This window comes from Hypanus sabinus, chromosome 6, assembly GCF_030144855.1.
Source record: "Hypanus sabinus isolate sHypSab1 chromosome 6, sHypSab1.hap1, whole genome shotgun sequence".
Classification (NCBI taxonomy): Eukaryota; Metazoa; Chordata; class Chondrichthyes; order Myliobatiformes; family Dasyatidae; genus Hypanus; species Hypanus sabinus.
Window position 1 is genome coordinate 6,772,589 of NC_082711.1, and position 19,983 is coordinate 6,792,571.

At 54.6% G+C, this 19,983-nt stretch overlaps 1 protein-coding gene across 4 annotated transcripts in view; it reads right to left on the reverse strand.

Annotated features, from left to right (window-relative positions):
- mroh1 (maestro heat-like repeat family member 1) overlaps positions 1–19,983 on the reverse strand; it is a 170,424-nt gene that overhangs the window by 93,619 nt on the left and 56,822 nt on the right. For all 4 annotated transcript variants that reach the window (XR_009512556.1, XM_059971605.1, XM_059971608.1 and 1 more), the window contains exons 13-14: positions 15,342–15,464; positions 14,007–14,117 (exon numbers count right to left, since the gene is read on the reverse strand). Coding sequence is in view for 3 of the 4 variants with exons in the window: in XM_059971605.1 (XP_059827588.1) it covers positions 14,007–14,117; positions 15,342–15,464 (234 nt within the window). In the remaining variant the exon portion in view is untranslated. The remainder of the gene's footprint in view (positions 1–14,006; positions 14,118–15,341; positions 15,465–19,983) is intronic.

Consider the following 19,983-nt stretch of genomic DNA (forward strand, 5'->3'; position numbering starts at 1 on the left):
TCTTTCAACTTCAGAAGTGAGAAAATATCTGGAGGAGAACTTCCCTACTGCTACAGACACCAGTCTTTAATAAATGAATGATTCTGATCGTGTAAAATGGTTCTCGATCTCTTAAACCAGAATTATAATCTGGTTATTGGTGTAGGTTCATCCTACACTTTATACTCAAGTTAAAGTGTGTTTGCGTCATGCTAATTGTTTTGCCTTATACACTTTAATCATTTAACTACATATTTGTCTATTAACTTTGTTCCTTCGAAGGTATATTTTTAATTCTTTGAAGGTAAATTTTTCCTCGATTAAGATGGTGGTTTTTTGGAAAAGATTTTTGGTTTTGCTTAAGATGGCATTATGTTTATATTTTTCGCGTTTCTTCCGTACAATGCATCGCTTATCTTAGCTTAAATATTTTTTGTTTTGTCTGGGCCAGAGCCCGAGTTATAATTGTTTTTTAGTGATTATATTTTTATTCTTTTTACAACTAACTAAGAAATATGGTTTTTATTATAGCGATTTTATTTTTAAAGTTGGGGTGATTCTTTTATACATATCCTTTTTATATGGAGTGTTCTTCAGCTGACATGGGGGTAGGATTAGTCTTACTTTTTCTCTTTTTAAGTCATATTTTGGCTTTTTCTCTTTTTCTCGGGGGGTGGGGGGATGGTCTGTTTTCTAATTCTATTTTTTTTGTACCAGTTTGTGTTAGTTTTTTTATTCGGGCTGTTTTTGAACTTCAAATATGTCTGTGTTGTCGTCACTTCCGGGTCTTCTCACTACTTTTGTTCCTCTTCCGGGTGCATGAGTTTACAAGTTGGTTAACCCTTTTTATACCAAAGGGTTGATTATAGAATTATGGCTCAGACCATTAATTTTGTGTCTTGGAATACTAATGGTTTAAATCATCCAATTAAACGAAAGAAGATTTTCAAAGTATTCCAAAGACTTAATGCTCATATCATTTTTGTACAAGAAACTCATGTGAGGAGGGAGGACAAATTTCGTTTTTTTAGATTTTGGCGGGGTCAACAGAATCACGCAAATTCGAATGCTAAAGTAAAAGGAGTTTCAATTTTTATTGACTCCTCTATTTCATTTGTTCAACATGATATTTTTTCGGATCCAAATGGCAGATTTTTGTTAATTACGGGTTTACTTTGTAATAAAAAGGTTGCTTTGGTTAATGTTTATGCTCCAAATGCGGATTGTCCTGACTTTTTTTAAGTCTTTATTTACTTCTTTACCCAATCTAAACGAATATAAGTTAATAATGGGTGGTGACTTTAATTGTTGTTTAAATCCTCTGATGGATAAATCTTTATCTATTCAGACTTTACCTAATAAGTCGGCCACTTGTATTAACTCTTTTTTGACTGACAATGGAGTTTTTGATATTTGGAGATTCCGGTATCCTAATGACAAAGAGTTTTCTTTTTTCTCACATGTTTATCACTCTTATTCAAGAATTGATTATTTTTTTGTAGACTCTTGTTTTATTCCATTGGTAATCGGTTGTAACTATGATATTATAGCTATCTCTGATCATGCTCCGTTATTACTTTCTATGAAATTTACGGATACAGCTTCTAATGCTAGACAATGGCGATTTGACTCTACCTTGTTGCAAGACTCTGACTTTATAAAATTTATGGAGCAGCAGATCGACTTCTTCTTCTCAACTAATTCTACAGATGATATTTCCTGCGGAACACTTTGGGACACTTTTAAAGCTTATATACGTGGACAGATTATTTCTTATTCTGTTGGTTTGAGGAAACGTATCAAGATGGAACTCTTTTATTGGTTGATAAAATTAAAGAGATTGATAAGAAATATTCAATTGCTCCTAGTAAGGAGCTTTACAAACAAAGGGTTGGACTTCAAATGGAACATAGTTTATTACTTACATCCTCGACTGAAAATCAATTAATGAAAACTAAATCTGATTTTTATATACATAGTGATAAGTCTGGTAAACAGCTAGTCAATTGAAGAATGCTCTGGTTAAACGTCAAATCACTAAGATTGGTCAGCAGAATGGGAATCTGACAGTTAATCATGATGAGATAAATAAGGCATTTCAAGATTTCTATACCTCCCTGTATCAATCTGAATTTCCTCAAGATTATAATACCATGTCTGATTTTCTTGGAAAATTAAATTTTCCAAGGTTATCATCTGATGATCTTTTGATATTGGATACTCCTATTACGGATGTAGAAATTAAGGGGGCTATTTCCTCAATGAATTCTGGGAAAGCACCGGGTCCAGATGGCTATACAGTTGAATTTTTTAAATTTTTTTCCGCTACTCTTTCCCCTTGGTTAGGTAAGGTTTTTGAGGAGGCCATTAGATTAGGGAATTTGCCACAATCTTTTTATAGAGCTTCCATTTCTCTAATATTGAAGAAAGATAAAGACCCTACTAATTGTGCTTCTTATAGACCTATATCTTTATTGAATGTAGACTCCAAGATTTTTTCTAAGTTACTGGCATCTAGATTGGAGAAGGTATTACCCAAAATTATTTCAGATGATCAAACTGGCTTTATTAAAAATCGTTATTCTTTTTTTAACATTAGGAGATTGTTGAATATTGTTTATACTCCCTCACATGATACTTCAGAATGCGTGATTTCATTAGATGCGGAGAAAGCATTTGACAGAGTTGAATGGCCTTACTTATTTAATGTGTTGGAGAAGTTTAATTTTAGTCCGATATTTATATCATGGATTAAATTGATTTATCATACTCCAGTAGCCTCAGTGGTTACCAATAATCAAAGATCTCCCTTTTTTCGCCTATTTCGGGGCACTAGACAGGGATGTCCTCTTAGTCCATTACTATTTAACATTGCCTTAGAACCTTTGGCAATTGCCATCAGACAATCACAGGATATTTTGGGTATTAATCGTGGGACAGATATTCATAAGTTATCTTTGTATGCAGATGATTTATTACTATTCATTTCTAACCCGGAGAAATCCATTCCAGCAGTTTTATCATTATTGGCTCAATTTAGTGAGTTTTCTGGGTATAAGTTAAATCTTAATAAAAGTGAATTGTTTCCATTGAATAAACGGGTCCCAATTTATGGAAATTTACCCTTTAAATTAGTTAATGACTTTTTTACTTATTTAGGGATCAAAATCACAAAAAACCATAAAGATTTATTTAAATTTAATTTTTTACCCTTAATTGATCAGATTAAAGGTTTGTTTACTAAGTGGTCACCTTTGTCTCTATCCCTAATAGGTAGGATTAATGCTATTAAGATGGTTATTTTACCTAAGTTTTTATATATTTTTCAAGCGATACCAATTTTTATCCCGAAATCTTTTTTTACTAATGTTGACTCTAAAATTTCTTCATATATATGGCAGTATAAAAATCCCAGGTTAGGTAAAACATATTTACAGAAGACAAAAAAGGAAGGCGGGTTAGCATTACCTAATTTCAGATTTTACTATTGGGCAGCTAATATTAGATATTTGTTATGTTGGTTGAAAGATGGGGGTGGATCTTTTGGCCCCTGTTGGGTGAGTTTAGAAACTAAATTTCGGAGATTTTTTGGGTTGACTCAATTCGTTTTAAATAGTCCTATTGTATCTAATTGTTTTTTTCACCCTTCCATTATAGATCAAGCTTATTCAGCTTGGAAAACTAAGGGATTATTAAGATTTTCTGATTTATTTTTAGATAATTGTTTCACGTCTTTTGAACAATTATCCAACAAATATAACTTGCCGAGATTTCATTTTTTTAGATATTTACAGATTAGACATTTTTTAAGTTCTGTACTCTCTACGTTTCCAAATTTTGTGCCTTCAGATACTTTGGAGAGTTTATTTGAATTAGACCCTTTTCAAAAAGGGCTTATTTCAAAACTTTATAATATAATTATGAAGATACGTTCAGAGCCTCTTTATAAGACTAAACAGGATTGGGAAAGAGAGCTTAGTTTTAGTATTTCTAGTGAGAATTGGGATAGAATTCTTCAATTAGTTAATACATCATCGTTATGTGCCAAACATTCACTAATACAATTTAAGGTCGTACATAGGGCCCATATGTCCAAGGATAAATTAGCTCATTTTTACTCTCATATTAGTCCTATTTGTGATAGATGTCATTCTGAAATTGCGTCTTTAACTCACATGTTTTAGTCGTGTTCATTTTTGGAGAAATATTGGAAAGATATTTTTGATATTATTTCTGCGGTTTTGAATATCGATTTACAACCTCATCCTATTACCGCAATTTTTGGTTTACCAATGTTAGACTCACTGCATTTATCTTCTTCAGCCCGTCGAATGATTGCATTTCTAACTCTGATGGCTAGAAGATCTATATTGTTGAATTGGAAAGAAATTGATCCTCCCACTGTATTTAATTGGTTCTCTGAAACTATGTTATGTTTAAATTTAGAAAAAATTAGAAGTGGTACTTTTGAGACTTCTATTAAATTTGAAAAGTTATGGAGACCATTTATTCAACATTTTCATATGATGTAATATGACCCTGTGCCAAGTTCATTTGATTTCCCAGCTTTTAGCTTATGTATTTTGAGAGGATCGGAAGTGACGGCATTGATGAATACTTATTTTTGTGAGATATTATAAACAGCCCGTTTTTTGTTTTTTTTTTTCCTTCTCTTTTGTTTTTTTCCTTTTATATTACTTATTAGTTATAGTTATTAGATTAGATTAGCTAGTTCTGCATTATATAAAAATTTTTTTTTGTTTCTTTTCTTTCTTTTTTCTGTTTTTTTTATATTATACATTATGAAATATTTAGATTTACTATGTCCATACATATATCTTATGGCTTATGTCTTGGTAAACTCATTTATATTGTAACTATTATGTATGTTTTTTTTTCATATGTAATGGAATGTGTATGTTGGTAATTTCTTTATCAATATATCATCTGTATTCTGTCCATATTACAATATTAATAAAAAGATTTAGAAAGAAAAGAAAAGGAACGAGGTGGGTGTCGGGACAAGGTAGGTGTCGGGACGAGGTGGGTGTTGGGGGGTCAGGGACGAGGTGGGTGTTGGGGGGTGTCAGGACGAGGTGGGTGTCGGGGGGGGTCAGGAACGAGGTGGGTGTCGGGACGAGGTGGGTGTTGGGGGGTCAGAGACGAGGCGGGTGTTGGGACGAGGCGGGTGTCGGGGGGTGTCGGGACGAGGCGGGTGTCGGGGGTCAGGGACGAGGCGGGTGTCGGGGACGAGGCGGGTGTCGGGGACGAGGCGGGTGTCGGGACGAGGCGGGTGTCGGGACGAGGCGGGTGTCGGGGGATGTCGGGACGAGGTGGGTGTCGGGACGAGGCGGGTGTCGGGGGGTGTCGGGACGAGGTGGGTGTCGGGGGATGTCGGGACGAGGTGGGTGTTGGGGGTCAGGGACAAGGTGGGAGTCGGGGGGTCAGGGACGAGGCGGGTGTCGGGACGGGGCGGGTGTCGGGGACGGGGCGGGTGTCGGGGACGGGGCGGGTGTCGGGGACGGGGCGGGTGTCGGGGACGGGGCGGGTGTCGGGGACGGGGCGGGTGTCGGGGACGGGGCGGGTGTCGGGGACGGGGCGGGTGTCGGGGACGGGGCGGGTGTCGGGGACGGGGCGGGTGTCGGGGACGGGGCGGGTGTCGGGGACGGGGCGGGTGTCGGGGACGGGGCGGGTGTCGGGGACGGGGCGGGTGTCGGGGACGAGGCGGGTGTCGGGGACGAGGCGGGTGTCGGGACGAGGTGGGTGTCGGGGGATGTCGGGACGAGGTGGGTGTTGGGGGTCAGGGACGAGGTGGGTGTTGGGGGTGTCAGGACAAGGTGGGTGTCGGGGGGTCAGGAACGAGGTGGGTGTCGGGACGAGGCGGGTGTTGGGGACGAGGCAGGTGTCGGGGACGAGGCGGGTGTCGGGGACGAGGCAGGTGTCGGGACGAGGTGGGTGTTGGGACGAGGTGGGTGTCGGGGGGTCAGGGACGAGGCGGGTGTCGGGGACGAGGTGGGTGTCGGGACGAGGTGGGTGTTGTGATGAGGTGGGTGTCGGGGGGTCAGGGACGAGGCGGGTGTCGGGGACGAGGTAGGTGTCGGGACGAGGCGGGTGTCGGGACGAGGCGGGTGTCGGGACGAGGCGGGTGTCGGGACGAGGCGGGTGTCGGGACGAGGCGGGTGTCGGGGGGTGTCGGGACGAGGCGGGTGTCGGGGGGTGTCGGGACGAGGCGGGTGTCGGGGGGTGTCGGGACGAGGCGGGTGTCGGGGGGTGTCGGGACGAGGCGGGTGTCGGGGGGTGTCGGGACGAGGCGGGTGTCGGGGGGTGTCGGGACGAGGCGGGTGTCGGGGGGTGTCGGGACGAGGTGGGTGTTGGGGGTGTCGGGACGAGGCGGGTGTCGGGACGAGGCGGGTGTCGGGACGAGGCGGGTGTCGGGACGAGGCGGGACGAGGTGGGTGTCGGGGGATGTCAGGACGAGGTGGGTGTTGGGGGTCAGGGACGAGGTGGGTGTTGGGGGTGTCGGGACGAGGTGGGTGTCGGGGTGTCAGGGACGAGGCGGGTGTCGGGACAAGGCGGGTGTCGGGGACGAGGCGGGTGTCGGGGACGAGGCGGGTGTCGGGGACGAGGCGGGTGTCGGGGACGAGGCGGGTGTCGGGGACGAGGCGGGTGTCGGGACGAGGCGGGTGTCGGGACGAGGCGGGTGTCGGGACGAGGTGGGTGTCGGGACGAGGTGGGTGTCGGGGGGGTCAGGGACGAGGCGGGTGTCGGGACGAGGCGGGTGTCGGGACGAGGTGGGTGTCGGGGGGTCAGGGACGAGGCGGGTGTCGGGGACGAGGCGGGTGTCGGGACGAGGCGGGTGTCGGGACGAGGCGGGTGTCGGGACGAGGCGGGTGTCGGGACGAGGTGGGTGTCGGGGGGTCAGGGACGAGGCGGGTGTCGGGACGAGGCGGGTGTCGGGACGAGGCGGGTGTCGGGACGAGGCGGGTGTCGGGACGAGGCGGGTGTCGGGACGAGGTGGGTGTCGGGGGATGTCGGGACGAGGTGGGTGTCGGGGGTCAGGGACGAGGTGGGTGTTGGGGGTGTCGGGACAAGGTGGGTGTCGGGGGGTCAGGGACGAGGTGGGTGTCGGGACGAGGCGGGTGTTGGGGACGAGGCAGGTGTCGGGGACGAGGCGGGTGTCGGGGACGAGGCGGGTGTCGGGACGAGGCGGGTGTCGGGGGTGTCGGGACGAGGCGGGTGTCGGGACGAGGCGGGTGTCGGGACGAGGCGGGTGTCGGGACGAGGCGGGTGTCGGGGGGTGTCGGGACGAGGCGGGTGTCGGGGGGTGTCGGGACGAGGCGGGTGTCGGGGGGTGTCGGGACGAGGCGGGTGTCGGGGGGTGTCGGGACGAGGCGGGTGTTGGGACGAGGTGGGTGTCGGGACGAGGCGGGTGTCGGGGGTGTCGGGACGAGGCGGGTGTCGGGACGAGGCGGGTGTCGGGACGAGGCGGGTGTTGGGGACGAGGCAGCTGTCGGGGACGAGGCGGGTGTCGGGACGAGGCGGGTGTCGGGGGGTGTCGGGACGAGGCGGGTGTCGGGGGGTGTCGGGACGAGGCGGGTGTCGGGGGGTGTCGGGACGAGGCGGGTGTCGGGGGGTGTCGGGACGAGGCGGGTGTCGGGGGTGTCGGGACGAGGCGGGTGTTGGGACGAGGTGGGTGTCGGGACGAGGCGGGTGTCGGGGGTGTCGGGACGAGGCGGGTGTCGGGACGAGGCGGGTGTCGGGACGAGGCGGGTGTTGGGGACGAGGCAGGTGTCGGGGACGAGGCGGGTGTCGGGGACGAGGCAGGTGTCGGGACGAGGTGGGTGTTGGGACGAGGTGGGTGTCGGGGGGTCAGGGACGAGGCGGGTGTCGGGGACGAGGTGGGTGTCGGGACGAGGTGGGTGTTGTGATGAGGTGGGTGTCGGGGGGTCAGGGACGAGGCGGGTGTCGGGGACGAGGTAGGTGTCGGGGACGAGGCGGGTGTCGGGACGAGGCGGGTGTCGGGGGGTGTCGGGACGAGGCGGGTGTCGGGGGGTGTCGGGACGAGGCGGGTGTCGGGGGGTGTCGGGACGAGGCGGGTGTCGGGGGGTGTCGGGACGAGGCGGGTGTCGGGGGTGTCGGGACGAGGCGGGTGTCGGGACGAGGCGGGTGTCGGGACGAGGCGGGTGTCGGGACGAGGCGGGTGTCGGGACGAGGCGGGTGTCGGGACGAGGTGGGTGTCGGGACGAGGTGGGTGTCGGGGGGGTCAGGGACGAGGCGGGTGTCGGGACGAGGCGGGTGTCGGGACGAGGCGGGTGTCGGGGACGAGGCGGGTGTCGGGGACGAGGCGGGTGTCGGGACGAGGCGGGTGTCGGGACGAGGCGGGTGTCGGGACGAGGCGGGTGTCGGGACGAGGTGGGTGTCGGGGGGTCAGGGACGAGGCGGGTGTCGGGACGAGGCGGGTGTCGGGACGAGGCGGGTGTCGGGACGAGGCGGGTGTCGGGACGAGGCGGGTGTCGGGACGAGGCGGGTGTCGGGACGAGGCGGGTGTCGGGACGAGGCGGGTGTCGGGACGAGGTGGGTGTCGGGGGATGTCGGGACGAGGTGGGTGTTGGGGGTCAGGGACGAGGTGGGTGTTGGGGGTGTCGGGACAAGGTGGGTGTCGGGGGGTCAGGGACGAGGTGGGTGTCGGGACGAGGCGGGTGTTGGGGACGAGGCAGGTGTCGGGGACGAGGCGGGTGTCGGGGACGAGGTGGGTGTCGGGACGAGGCGGGTGTCGGGGGTGTCGGGACGAGGTGGGTGTTGGGACGAGGTGGGTGTCGGGGGGTCAGGGACGAGGCGGGTGTCGGGGACGAGGTGGGTGTCGGGACGAGGTGGGTGTTGTGATGAGGTGGGTGTCGGGGGGTCAGGGACGAGGCGGGTGTCGGGGACGAGGTAGGTGTCGGGACGAGGCGGGTGTCGGGACGAGGCGGGTGTCGGGACGAGGCGGGTGTCGGGACGAGGCGGGTGTCGGGACGAGGTGGGTGTCGGGGGGGTCAGGGACGAGGCGGGTGTCGGGACGAGGCGGGTGTCGGGACGAGGTGGGTGTCGGGGGGTCAGGGACGAGGCGGGTGTCGGGGACGAGGCGGGTGTCGGGACGAGGCGGGTGTCGGGACGAGGCGGGTGTCGGGACGAGGCGGGTGTCGGGACGAGGCGGGTGTCGGGACGAGGCGGGTGTCGGGACGAGGTGGGTGTCGGGGGGTCAGGGACGAGGCGGGTGTCGGGACGAGGCGGGTGTCGGGACGAGGCGGGTGTCGGGACGAGGCGGGTGTCGGGACGAGGCGGGTGTCGGGACGAGGTGGGTGTCGGGGGATGTCGGGACGAGGTGGGTGTTGGGGGTCAGGGACGAGGTGGGTGTTGGGGGTGTCGGGACAAGGTGGGTGTCGGGGGGTCAGGGACGAGGTGGGTGTCGGGACGAGGCGGGTGTTGGGGACGAGGCAGGTGTCGGGGACGAGGCGGGTGTCGGGGACGAGGTGGGTGTCGGGACGAGGCGGGTGTCGGGGGTGTCGGGACGAGGTGGGTGTTGGGACGAGGTGGGTGTCGGGGGGGTCAGGGACGAGGCGGGTGTCGGGGACGAGGTGGGTGTCGGGACGAGGCGGGTGTCGGGGACGAGGTGGGTGTCGGGACGAGGCGGGTGTCGGGACGAGGCGGGTGTCGGGACGAGGCGGGTGTCGGGACGAGGCGGGTGTCGGGACGAGGCGGGTGTCGGGACGAGGCGGGTGTCGGGACGAGGCGGGTGTCGGGACGAGGCGGGTGTCGGGACGAGGCGGGTGTCGGGGGGTGTCGGGACGAGGCGGGTGTCGGGGGGTGTCGGGACGAGGCGGGTGTCGGGGGGTGTCGGGACGAGGCGGGTGTCGGGGGGTGTCGGGACGAGGCGGGTGTCGGGGGGTGTCGGGACGAGGCGGGTGTCGGGGGGTGTCGGGACGAGGCGGGTGTCGGGGGGTGTCGGGACGAGGTGGGTGTTGGGGGTGTCGGGACGAGGCGGGTGTCGGGACGAGGCGGGTGTCGGGACGAGGCGGGTGTCGGGACGAGGCGGGACGAGGTGGGTGTCGGGGGATGTCAGGACGAGGTGGGTGTTGGGGGTCAGGGACGAGGTGGGTGTTGGGGGTCAGGGACGAGGTGGGTGTCGGGGTGTCAGGGACGAGGCGGGTGTCGGGGACGAGGCGGGTGTCGGGGACGAGGCGGGTGTCGGGGACGAGGCGGGTGTCGGGGACGAGGCGGGTGTCGGGGACGAGGCGGGTGTCGGGACGAGGCGGGTGTCGGGACGAGGCGGGTGTCGGGACGAGGCGGGTGTCGGGACGAGGTGGGTGTCGGGACGAGGTGGGTGTCGGGGGGGTCGGGGACGAGGCGGGTGTCGGGGACGAGGCGGGTGTCGGGACGAGGTGGGTGTCGGGGACGAGGCGGGTGTCGGGGACGAGGCGGGTGTCGGGACGAGGCGGGTGTCGGGACGAGGCGGGTGTCGGGACGAGGCGGGTGTCGGGACGAGGTGGGTGTCGGGGGGTCAGGGACGAGGCGGGTGTCGGGACGAGGCGGGTGTCGGGACGAGGCGGGTGTCGGGACGAGGCGGGTGTCGGGACGAGGCGGGTGTCGGGGGATGTCGGGACGAGGTGGGTGTTGGGGGTCAGGGACGAGGTGGGTGTTGGGGGTGTCGGGACAAGGTGGGTGTCGGGGGGTCAGGGACGAGGTGGGTGTCGGGACGAGGCGGGTGTTGGGGACGAGGCGGGTGTCGGGGACGAGGCGGGTGTCGGGGACGAGGCGGGTGTCGGGACGAGGTGGGTGTGGGGACGAGGTGGGTGTTGGACGAGGTGGGTGTTGGACGAGGTGGGTGTCGGGACGAGGTGGGTGTCGGGGGTGTCGGGACGAGGCGGGTGTCGGGACGAGGCGGGTGTCGGGACGAGGCGGGTGTCGGGACGAGGCGGGTGTCGGGACGAGGTGGGTGTCGGGACGAGGTGGGTGTCGGGGGTGTCGGGACGAGGCGGGTGTCGGGACGAGGTGGGTGTGGGGACGAGGTGGGTGTTGGGACGAGGTGGGTGTCGGGGGGTCAGGGACGAGGCGGGTGTCGGGACGAGGCGGGTGTCGGGACGAGGCGGGTGTCGGGACGAGGCGGGTGTCGGGACGAGGCGGGTGTCGGGACGAGGCGGGTGTCGGGACGAGGCGGGTGTCGGGACGAGGCGGGTGTCGGGGACGAGGCGGGTGTCGGGACGAGGCGGGTGTCGGGACGAGGCGGGTGTCGGGACGAGGCGGGTGTCGGGACGAGGCGGGTGTCGGGACGAGGTGGGTGTCGGGACGAGGTGGGTGTCGGGGGGTCAGGGACGAGGCGAGTGTCGGGACGAGGTGGGTGTCGGGACGAGGCGGGTGTCGGGGACGAGGTGGGTGTCGGGGACGAGGCGGGTGTCGGGACGAGGTGGGTGTGGGGACGAGGTGGGTGTTGGACGAGGTGGGTGTCGGACGAGGTGGGTGTCGGGACGAGGTGGGTGTCGGGGGTGTCGGGACGAGGCGGGTGTCGGGACGAGGTGGGTGTGGGGACGAGGTGGGTGTTGGGACGAGGTGGGTGTCGGGGGGTCAGGGACGAGGCGAGTGTCGGGACGAGGTGGGTGTCGGGGACGAGGCGGGTGTCGGGACGAGGTGGGTGTGGGGACGAGGTGGGTGTGGGGACGAGGTGGATGTCGGACCAGGTGGGTGTCGGGACGAGGTGGGTGTCGGGGGTGTCGGGACGAGGCGGGTGTCGGGACGAGGCGGGTGTGGGGACGAGGTGGGTGTTGGGACGAGGTGGGTGTCGGGACGAGGCGGGTGTCGGGACGAGGCGGGTGTCGGGACGAGGCGGGTGTCGGGACGAGGCGGGTGTCGGGACGAGGTGGGTGTCGGGACGAGGTGGGTGTCGGGGGGTCAGGGACGAGGCGGGTGTCGGGACGAGGTGGGTGTCGGGGGGTCAGGGACGAGGCGGGTGTCGGGACGAGGCGGGTGTCGGGACGAGGTGGGTGTCGGGGGGTCAGGGACGAGGCGGGTGTCGGGACGAGGCGGGTGTCGGGACGAGGTGGGTGTCGGGGGGTCAGGGACGAGGCGGGTGTCGGGACGAGGCGGGTGTCGGGACGAGGCGGGTGTCGGGGACGAGGTGGGTGTCGGGACGAGGTGGGTGTCGGGACGAGGTGGGTGTCGGGGACGAGGTGGGTGTCGGGACGAGGTGGGTGTCGGGACGAGGCGGGTGTCGGGGACGAGGTGGGTGTCGGGACGAGGTGGGTGTTGGGACGAGGTGGGTGTCGGGGGGTCAGGGACGGGGCGGGTGTCGGGACGAGGCGGGTGTCGGGACGAGGCGGGTGTCGGGACGAGGCGGGTGTCGGGACGAGGCGGTTGTCGGGGACGAGGCGGGTGTCGGGACGAGGCGGGTGTCGGGACGAGGCGGGTGTCGGGACGAGGCGGGTGTCGGGACGAGGCGGGTGTCGGGGACGAGGCGGGTGTCGGGACGAGGTGGGTGTCGGGACGAGGTGGGTGTCGGGACGAGGCGGGTGTCGGGGACGAGGCGGGTGTCGGGACGAGGTGGGTGTCGGGACGAGGTGGGTGTCGGGACGAGGTGGGTGTCGGGGGGTCAGGGACGAGGCGAGTGTCGGGACGAGGTGGGTGTCGGGGGGTCAGGGACGGGGCGGGTGTCGGGACGAGGCGGGTGTCGGGACGAGGCGGGTGTCGGGACGAGGCGGGTGTCGGGACGAGGCGGGTGTCGGGGACGAGGCGGGTGTCGGGACGAGGTGGGTGTCGGGACGAGGTGGGTGTCGGGACGAGGTGGGTGTCGGGGGGTCAGGGACGAGGTGGGTGTCGGGGGGTCAGGGACGAGGTGGGTGTCGGGGGGTCAGGGACGAGGCGAGTGTCGGGACGAGGTGGGTATGGGGACGAGGTGGGTGTTGGGACGAGGTGGGTGTCGGGGGGTCAGGGACGAGGCGGGTGTCAGGACGAGGTGGGTGTCGGGGGGTCAGGGACGAGGTGGGTGTCGGGGGGTCAGGGACGAGGCGGGTGTCGGGACGAGGTGGGTGTCGGGGGGTCAGGGACGAGGCGGGTGTCGGGACGAGGTGGGTGTTGGGACGAGGTGGGTGTCGGGGGGTCAGGGACGGGGCGAGTGTCGGGACGAGGTGGGTGTTGGGACGAGGTGGGTGTCGGGGGGTCAGGGACGAGGCGGGTGTCGGGACGAGGTGGGTGTTGGGACGAGGTGGGTGTCGGGGGGTCAGGGACGAGGCGAGTGTCGGGACGAGGTGGGTGTTGGGACGAGGTGGGTGTCGGGGGGTCAGGGACGAGGCGGGTGTCAGGGGGTCAGGGACGAGGCGAGTGTCGGGACGAGGTGGGTGTCGGGACGAGGTGGGTGTCGGGACGAGGTGGGTGTCGGGGGGTCAGGGACGAGGCGGGTGTCGGGACGAGGTGGGTGTCGGGGGGTCAGGGACGAGGCGGGTGTCGGGACGAGATGGGTGTTGGGACGAGGTGGGTGTCGGGGGGTCAGGGACGGGGCGAGTGTCGGGACGAGGTGGGTGTTGGGACGAGGTGGGTGTCGGGGTGTCAGGGACGAGGCGGGTGTCGGGACGAGGTGGGTGTTGGGACGAGGTGGGTGTCGGGGGGTCAGGGACGAGGTGGGTGTCGGGACGAGGCGGGTGTCGGGACGAGGCGGGTGTCGGGACGAGGTGGGTGTCGGGGGATGTCGGGACGAGGTGGGTGTCGGGACGAGGTGGGTGTCAGGGGATGTCGGGACGAGGTGGGTGTCGGGACGAGGTGGGTGTCGGGGGGTCAGGGACGAGGCGGGTGTCGGGACGAGGTGGGTGTCGGGGGGTCAGGGACGAGGCGGGTGTCGGGACGAGGTGGGTGTCGGGGGTGTCGGGACGAGGTGGGTGTCGGGACGAGGTGGGTGTCGGGGGGTCAGGGACGAGGCGGGTGTCGGGACGAGGCGGGTGTCGGGACGAGGTGGGTGTCGGGGGGTCAGGGACGGGGCGAGTGTCGGGCAGTGTCAGCGCTCTAACCTCCTGCATCCTCTTCACGGTGGTGGTGAGCAGGTTCAGGATGTTGTCACACATGTCCCTCAGGTTCTCCTCAGTCACCTCCTCGGGATCGTATGTGCGGGGTTTCGGCGTCTGCCAAGGGCCAACAAGGCCAACGGTTAGTTCAAAAGTCAGGAAGTGACAGCTTTATAAAACCCCGGTTAGGCCTCGTCTGGAGTATTGCAAACAGATCTGGTCACCCCGCTATAGGAAGGATGTCGAGGCTTTGGAGAGGGTGCAGTAGAGGATCGCTGGGATGCTGGCTGGTTTAGAAGTCAACGAGATGTTGTATAAACATGGGCTGCTCTCTCTGGAGTGCTGGAGGAGGCTGGGGGGAGATCTGATAGAGGTTTATAAGATTATGAGAGGTTTAAATAGATAGACAGGCAGTTGAAAAGTCTAATACTGTACCAGAGGGCAGATGCGAGGGTGTAATTTCAAAGGAGACGTGAGGGGAGAATAGTGGGCATTAAATGTGAGGAAAATGGAAGGATACGCAGATTGTGCAGGAATAAGGGATTCATTTAATTGGCCATTTGATTACTAATTTAGTTGGGTTGGCACAACATTGTGGGCCAAAGGGTCTGGTCCTGCTCTACGTTCTCAGTCACAGTGATCGACAGAGCATTAATCCTTGGTCAAGGGTGGGGGCTCTGGTTGTCCCGGTTACATGAAGGGTGTGGTGCAGGTACACACGTTGCCTCGATTAGTGTATGGGAGCTACGAGGAGAGATGGGACAAACTTATACAGGATCAACTTTATTCGCCGTATACTGAATATTTACATGTTATTTAGCTTTATAAAGTATCGGTCAGGTCGCACTCAGAGCACTGCGAGAAGCTTTGGGCTCTTTCAAGGTGGATGTGCTGGCACTGGAGAGAGACCAGAGGTTCACGAGAATCATTCCAAGAACGAAAGGGTTATCATATGAGGAACATTTGATCATCTGGGCCTGTACTTGGAGTGGAGAGAATGGGGAGGGTGGGGGAGAGAATCTCATTGAAACCTGTCAGATAGTGGACTTAGAGAGGACCTTTCCTATCATGGGGGAGTGTCGGACCAGAGCGCACAGCCTCAGAATGAAGGAATATCCCTTTATAACTGAGGAGAGGAGGAATTCTTCTCCATAGAGGCTGCTCAGCCCTCTGTGTTCCTCCAGCATTTTGTGTGTATTACTCTGGATTTCCAGCATCTGCAGAATCCCTTGTTTCTGTGATCCCCCATGCTTACACAAATTTCACTCAAGGCCATTCCTTGGACACATTGTGCCACAGATTCCAGCCACTCCCCACCCTGATGTGTTGACCAGGTCTTACCCCTGGACTGCAGGGCAGGGCACACTGCTGGATAATAAACTCCACCATCGCCTCGCCTCCCTCCAGTTCCAGGTAGTCATGGTGGGCCATGGCGCTGATCACCTGGGCGATCATCCGTTTCACCTGCCGAGACAAGAATGTTAACCGACCCTCCCATCACACACGTGGGGGGGAGGGGGGGGTGCTGTGGTCCCTTCAAGCTCCAGGCAGGATGCCCCAAATTAAGAAAGATGGACCCCATCATCAACCACAGGGCTTTGAGGGGAGGGTTCGTTCAGAGCACCAGACTGGAAGGAGATACACGGGGTAACAGGTCAGAGGGCCCCGAGGAGCAGAAACAGCAATGGGTCACCAGGTAGGGTGTCGGAACTGGAAATGGTCTGTTATTGTCAAATGTAAGATGTGACACCTTGGCAGCGTGGTAGTTAGGGTCAACTATTACAGCTCCAGGCGTTCCACAGTTCAGAGTTCAACTCCGGCACCATTCTGTAAGGAGTTGCTGGATGTAGATTATCCCCCACAGTCGAAAGCTACACCGGGTAGGTTAATTGGTCATTGTAGATTGTTAATCAGGAATGTGGGACTGCTGAGGTGCCGTGGCTCGAGGGCCTATTCCACACTGCATCTCTAAATAAATAAACCAGCAGCATTTTTCCCCCATTCTCCTTCCCATATACAGGCGTCCCCCATTTTTCAAATATTCACTTTACGGCACCTTGCTGTTACGAAAGACCTACATTAGTTACCTGTTTTCACTGTTATGAGAAAAGGCAGCGCTTGCCGAGCATCCCATCTCCTCCCCCAGAACTGCATTGCTTAAACATGTGCCTGTGAGCATCTGCGCTTTATGTCTTTGTGCATCCATTAGCAAGGTGAGTTCTAAAGTATCGGAAAAGCCTAAAAGAGAATGTAAGGGTGTTACACTTAGCGTAAAACTAGACATAATTAAGTGTTTCGATTGTGGTGAACAAAGTAAAGATATAGTGAGTTTGGTTTGTGGAAGTTGACGAAGATGATGTTGAAGAGGTTTTGGCATCCCATGACCAAGAACTGACAGATGAAGAGCTGATGAAGAGGAAAGGATAGCAATTGAAGCCAAACGCAGTAGCCAACGGCCTGAAAGTGAAGACATCCAAGAACTGAACGTGAAGCAATTGTGTGAGATTTTCGCTGCGATTGACAACGTTGCAATGATTGCAGAAAAGTATGACTTTAATTTTGAAAGGGTGCATAGGTTTAGGGCATAGTTGCAGGATGGTTTGAGTTTACAAAGAAGTCTATGATAGAAAAATGCGCAAGGCTAAGCAGTCAAGCATACTGTCGTTTTTCAAGCCTTCCACATCAGCCACAGCAGACGACCAAACTCAACCTTCGACATCGAGGCAGGCAGACGTAGAAGGTGACCTACCTGCCCTGATGGAAACAGACGATGAGATGACACCCCAGTCTCCCACCAGCCCAACCTCCGACGACTCAGCCTAACACACCATCATCAGGGTCCTCACTGTCTTCCCGATTCCAGTAAGTGAAACCACACTGTACATACATTATTTCTACTTTATATAGGTTGTGCATTTTACGTGTTATTTGGTATTATTTGGCAGCTTCATAGCTTAAAGGTTACTGGAAAGAGTGGTTCTGCCAGAATGCTTTCTCCGAGAGTTTTTGCCGTGAGCGCTTATGTGAGATTTTCGTTACTGTGGACAGTGCTGCAATAATTGCAGAAAAGTATTCCTGCATTTTATAGGCTGTGTATTTATCAGATCATTCCTGCTTTTACTATACATTACTGTTATTTTAGGTTTTATGTTATTTGACACGATTTGGTAGATTATTTTTTGGGTCTGTGAACACTCACAAATTCTTTCCATATAAATTAATGCTAATTGCTTCTTCACTTTACGACATTCTGGCTTACGAACCATTTCACAGGAATGCTCTGCCTTCGAATAGCGGGGGAAACCTGTATGACATAGGTACTTTGATAATAAACTTACTATGAACTTTGAGGAACTTTAGATATCAGTCCATCATGGTTAAAGCCCTCCCAGCCATCGAGCAGATCCACACAAAACATTGTCACAGGAAAGCAGCATCCATCATCAGAGACTCCCACCACCCAGGTCATACTCTCTTCTCGCTGCTGCCATCAGAAAGAAGGTACAGGAGCCTCAGGAACCACACCATCAAGTTCAGGAACAGTTATTACCCCTCAACCATCAGGATCTTGAACCAGACGGGATAACTTCACTCAACTTCATTTGTCCCATCACTGAAATATTTCCACAACCTGTGGACTCACTTTCAAGGACTCTTCATCTCATGTTCTCAATGCTTATTGCTTCTTTATCTATTGTTGTCAATAGTATTTCATTTTTCTTTTTGTATTTGCACACTGGCTGCTTGTCTGGTTGTGTGTGGTCTTTCATTGCTTCTGTTGCATGTTTTATATTTACTGTGAATGCCCACAAGGACATGAATCTCAGGGTTGGATATTGTGACATACAAGTATGTTGATAATAACTTTACACTGAACCCTTCGACTGCATCAGGCAGGCACTCAATGTCTGACCCACTGGCACCGTCAGCTGAGGGTCAGTTCGGCAATGCCCTGCAATCGATGGATTTACAGGGGAATGTCTGGACTGCTTTGTCTGCACGACACAGGTGAAAGCCAGAGTTTATTGTCAGACGCACAGTACAGGTAGGCTCAGATGCAATGAACTTACTTGCACGTGGTACAGACAACACATCATAAATTCACATAAAATTACACCACGCAATGGGGATACAAAGACAGCAAAAGCCAGAAAAAGCAAACAAGAACCAAAGGCACAAGCGGAGCCCAGAGCAGTGCAAGAGGAGACCTACAGTGACCTGTTCCTGAGGTATGGTCTTGAACCAACCAGCAAAACGTTAATCATAGAACATTACAGCACAGGCCAGGGCCTTTGGCCCACTATGTTGTGCCAACCTCTTAACCTAGTCTGAGATCAATACAGCCCTCCCCTCCTACTTAGCCCTTCATTTTTCTATCATCTGTGAGCCCAGGAGTCTCTTAAGTGTACCAAATATATCAACCCCCACCACCAGCACCCCTGCAGGGCGTTTCATGCACCCACCACTCTGTGTACAAAACTTACCACTGATATTCCCCCGCATACTTTCCTCCAAATGCCTTAAAATTATGCCCCCTCGGATTAGCTATCTCTGCACTAGGAAAACATTTCTGGCTGCCCACTCTATTTATGCCCCTTATCATCTGTACGCCTCTATCAAGGTCACATCTCACCATCCTACACTCGAGAAAAGCCCGAGCTCACTCAACCTAACTTCATAAGACATGCTCTCCAATCCAAGCAGCATCCTGGTAAATCTCTGCACCTTCCCTAACGCTTCCACATCCTTCCTATGAGTTGACCATAACTGAACACAATATTCCAAGTGTGGCCTAACCAGGGTTTTACAGAGCTGCAACATTACCTCACGGCACTGGAACTCATTCCCCTGATGAATGAAGTCCAACACACCGTAGCCCCTCTTTACACCCTATCAACTTAGGTGTACAGTATAAGATGATGAGAGGCATTGATTGTGTGGATAGTCAGAGGCTTTTTCCCAGGGCTGAAATGGTTCCCACAAGAGGAAACAGATTTAAGGTGCTGGGGAGTAGGTACAGAGGAGATGTCAGGGGTAAGTTTTTTACTCAGAGTGGTGAGTGCGTGGAATGGGCTGCCGGCAACAGTGGTGGAGGCGGATATGATAGGGTCTTTTAAAAGACTTTTTTGGAGGCCTTGCTCTACCCAATTTTAGGTTATATTATTGTGCAATTAACATATGAAATCTTACTTTCTGGTTATATTATATTAATCGTGAGAATTGTCCAATATGGGTCTTTTTGGAAGCCAACTCTGTTACAAAATTTTCTATGATTTCTCTTCTTGGATCCTCTCTTCCTTTATCGTTAAATAAATTAACTGACAGTTCGGTGGTTAAACACACTGTGAGGATCTGGCTACAGTTTAGAAAACATTGCAGTTTATTGAGATTTTCCCTTTCTAGTCCTATTTTTTCTAATTTTTTTTTAAACCATCTACGACCGATCTGTTTTTCAGAGAATGGGATAGATCAGGCATTAAACAATTCCAGGATCTGTTTGTTGGAGGGAATCTTGCTTCTTTCAAGCAGCTCTCAGTGAAATATAACATCAAATACCCACTTTTTTCGATATCTACATATTAGAGATTTTTTAAGATCTAAACTACATATATTCCCTACCAGCCCAGATAAGAACATAATAGATGTAATTTTTAATTTGAAACCTTTTGATAATGGCTCAATATCTTATATTTATGGGCTGTTGTTGGGATTGAGAATGGCTCCTTTAGACAAAATTAAAAAAGATTGGGGGGAGAAAAGATTTTTGGATAGGTACATGGAGCTTAGGAAAATAGAGGGCCTAGTAATTTCTAAGGTAGGGACATGTTTGGCACAAGTTTGTGGGCCAAAGGGCCTGTATTGTGCTGTAGGTTTTCTATGTTTCTAACTTGCGTGGTAACTTTGAGGGGTCGAGGAACACAGACACCAAGGTCCCTCGACACTGCTAAGATTTCTGCCATTTACCCAATGGGTGGCAGGATGG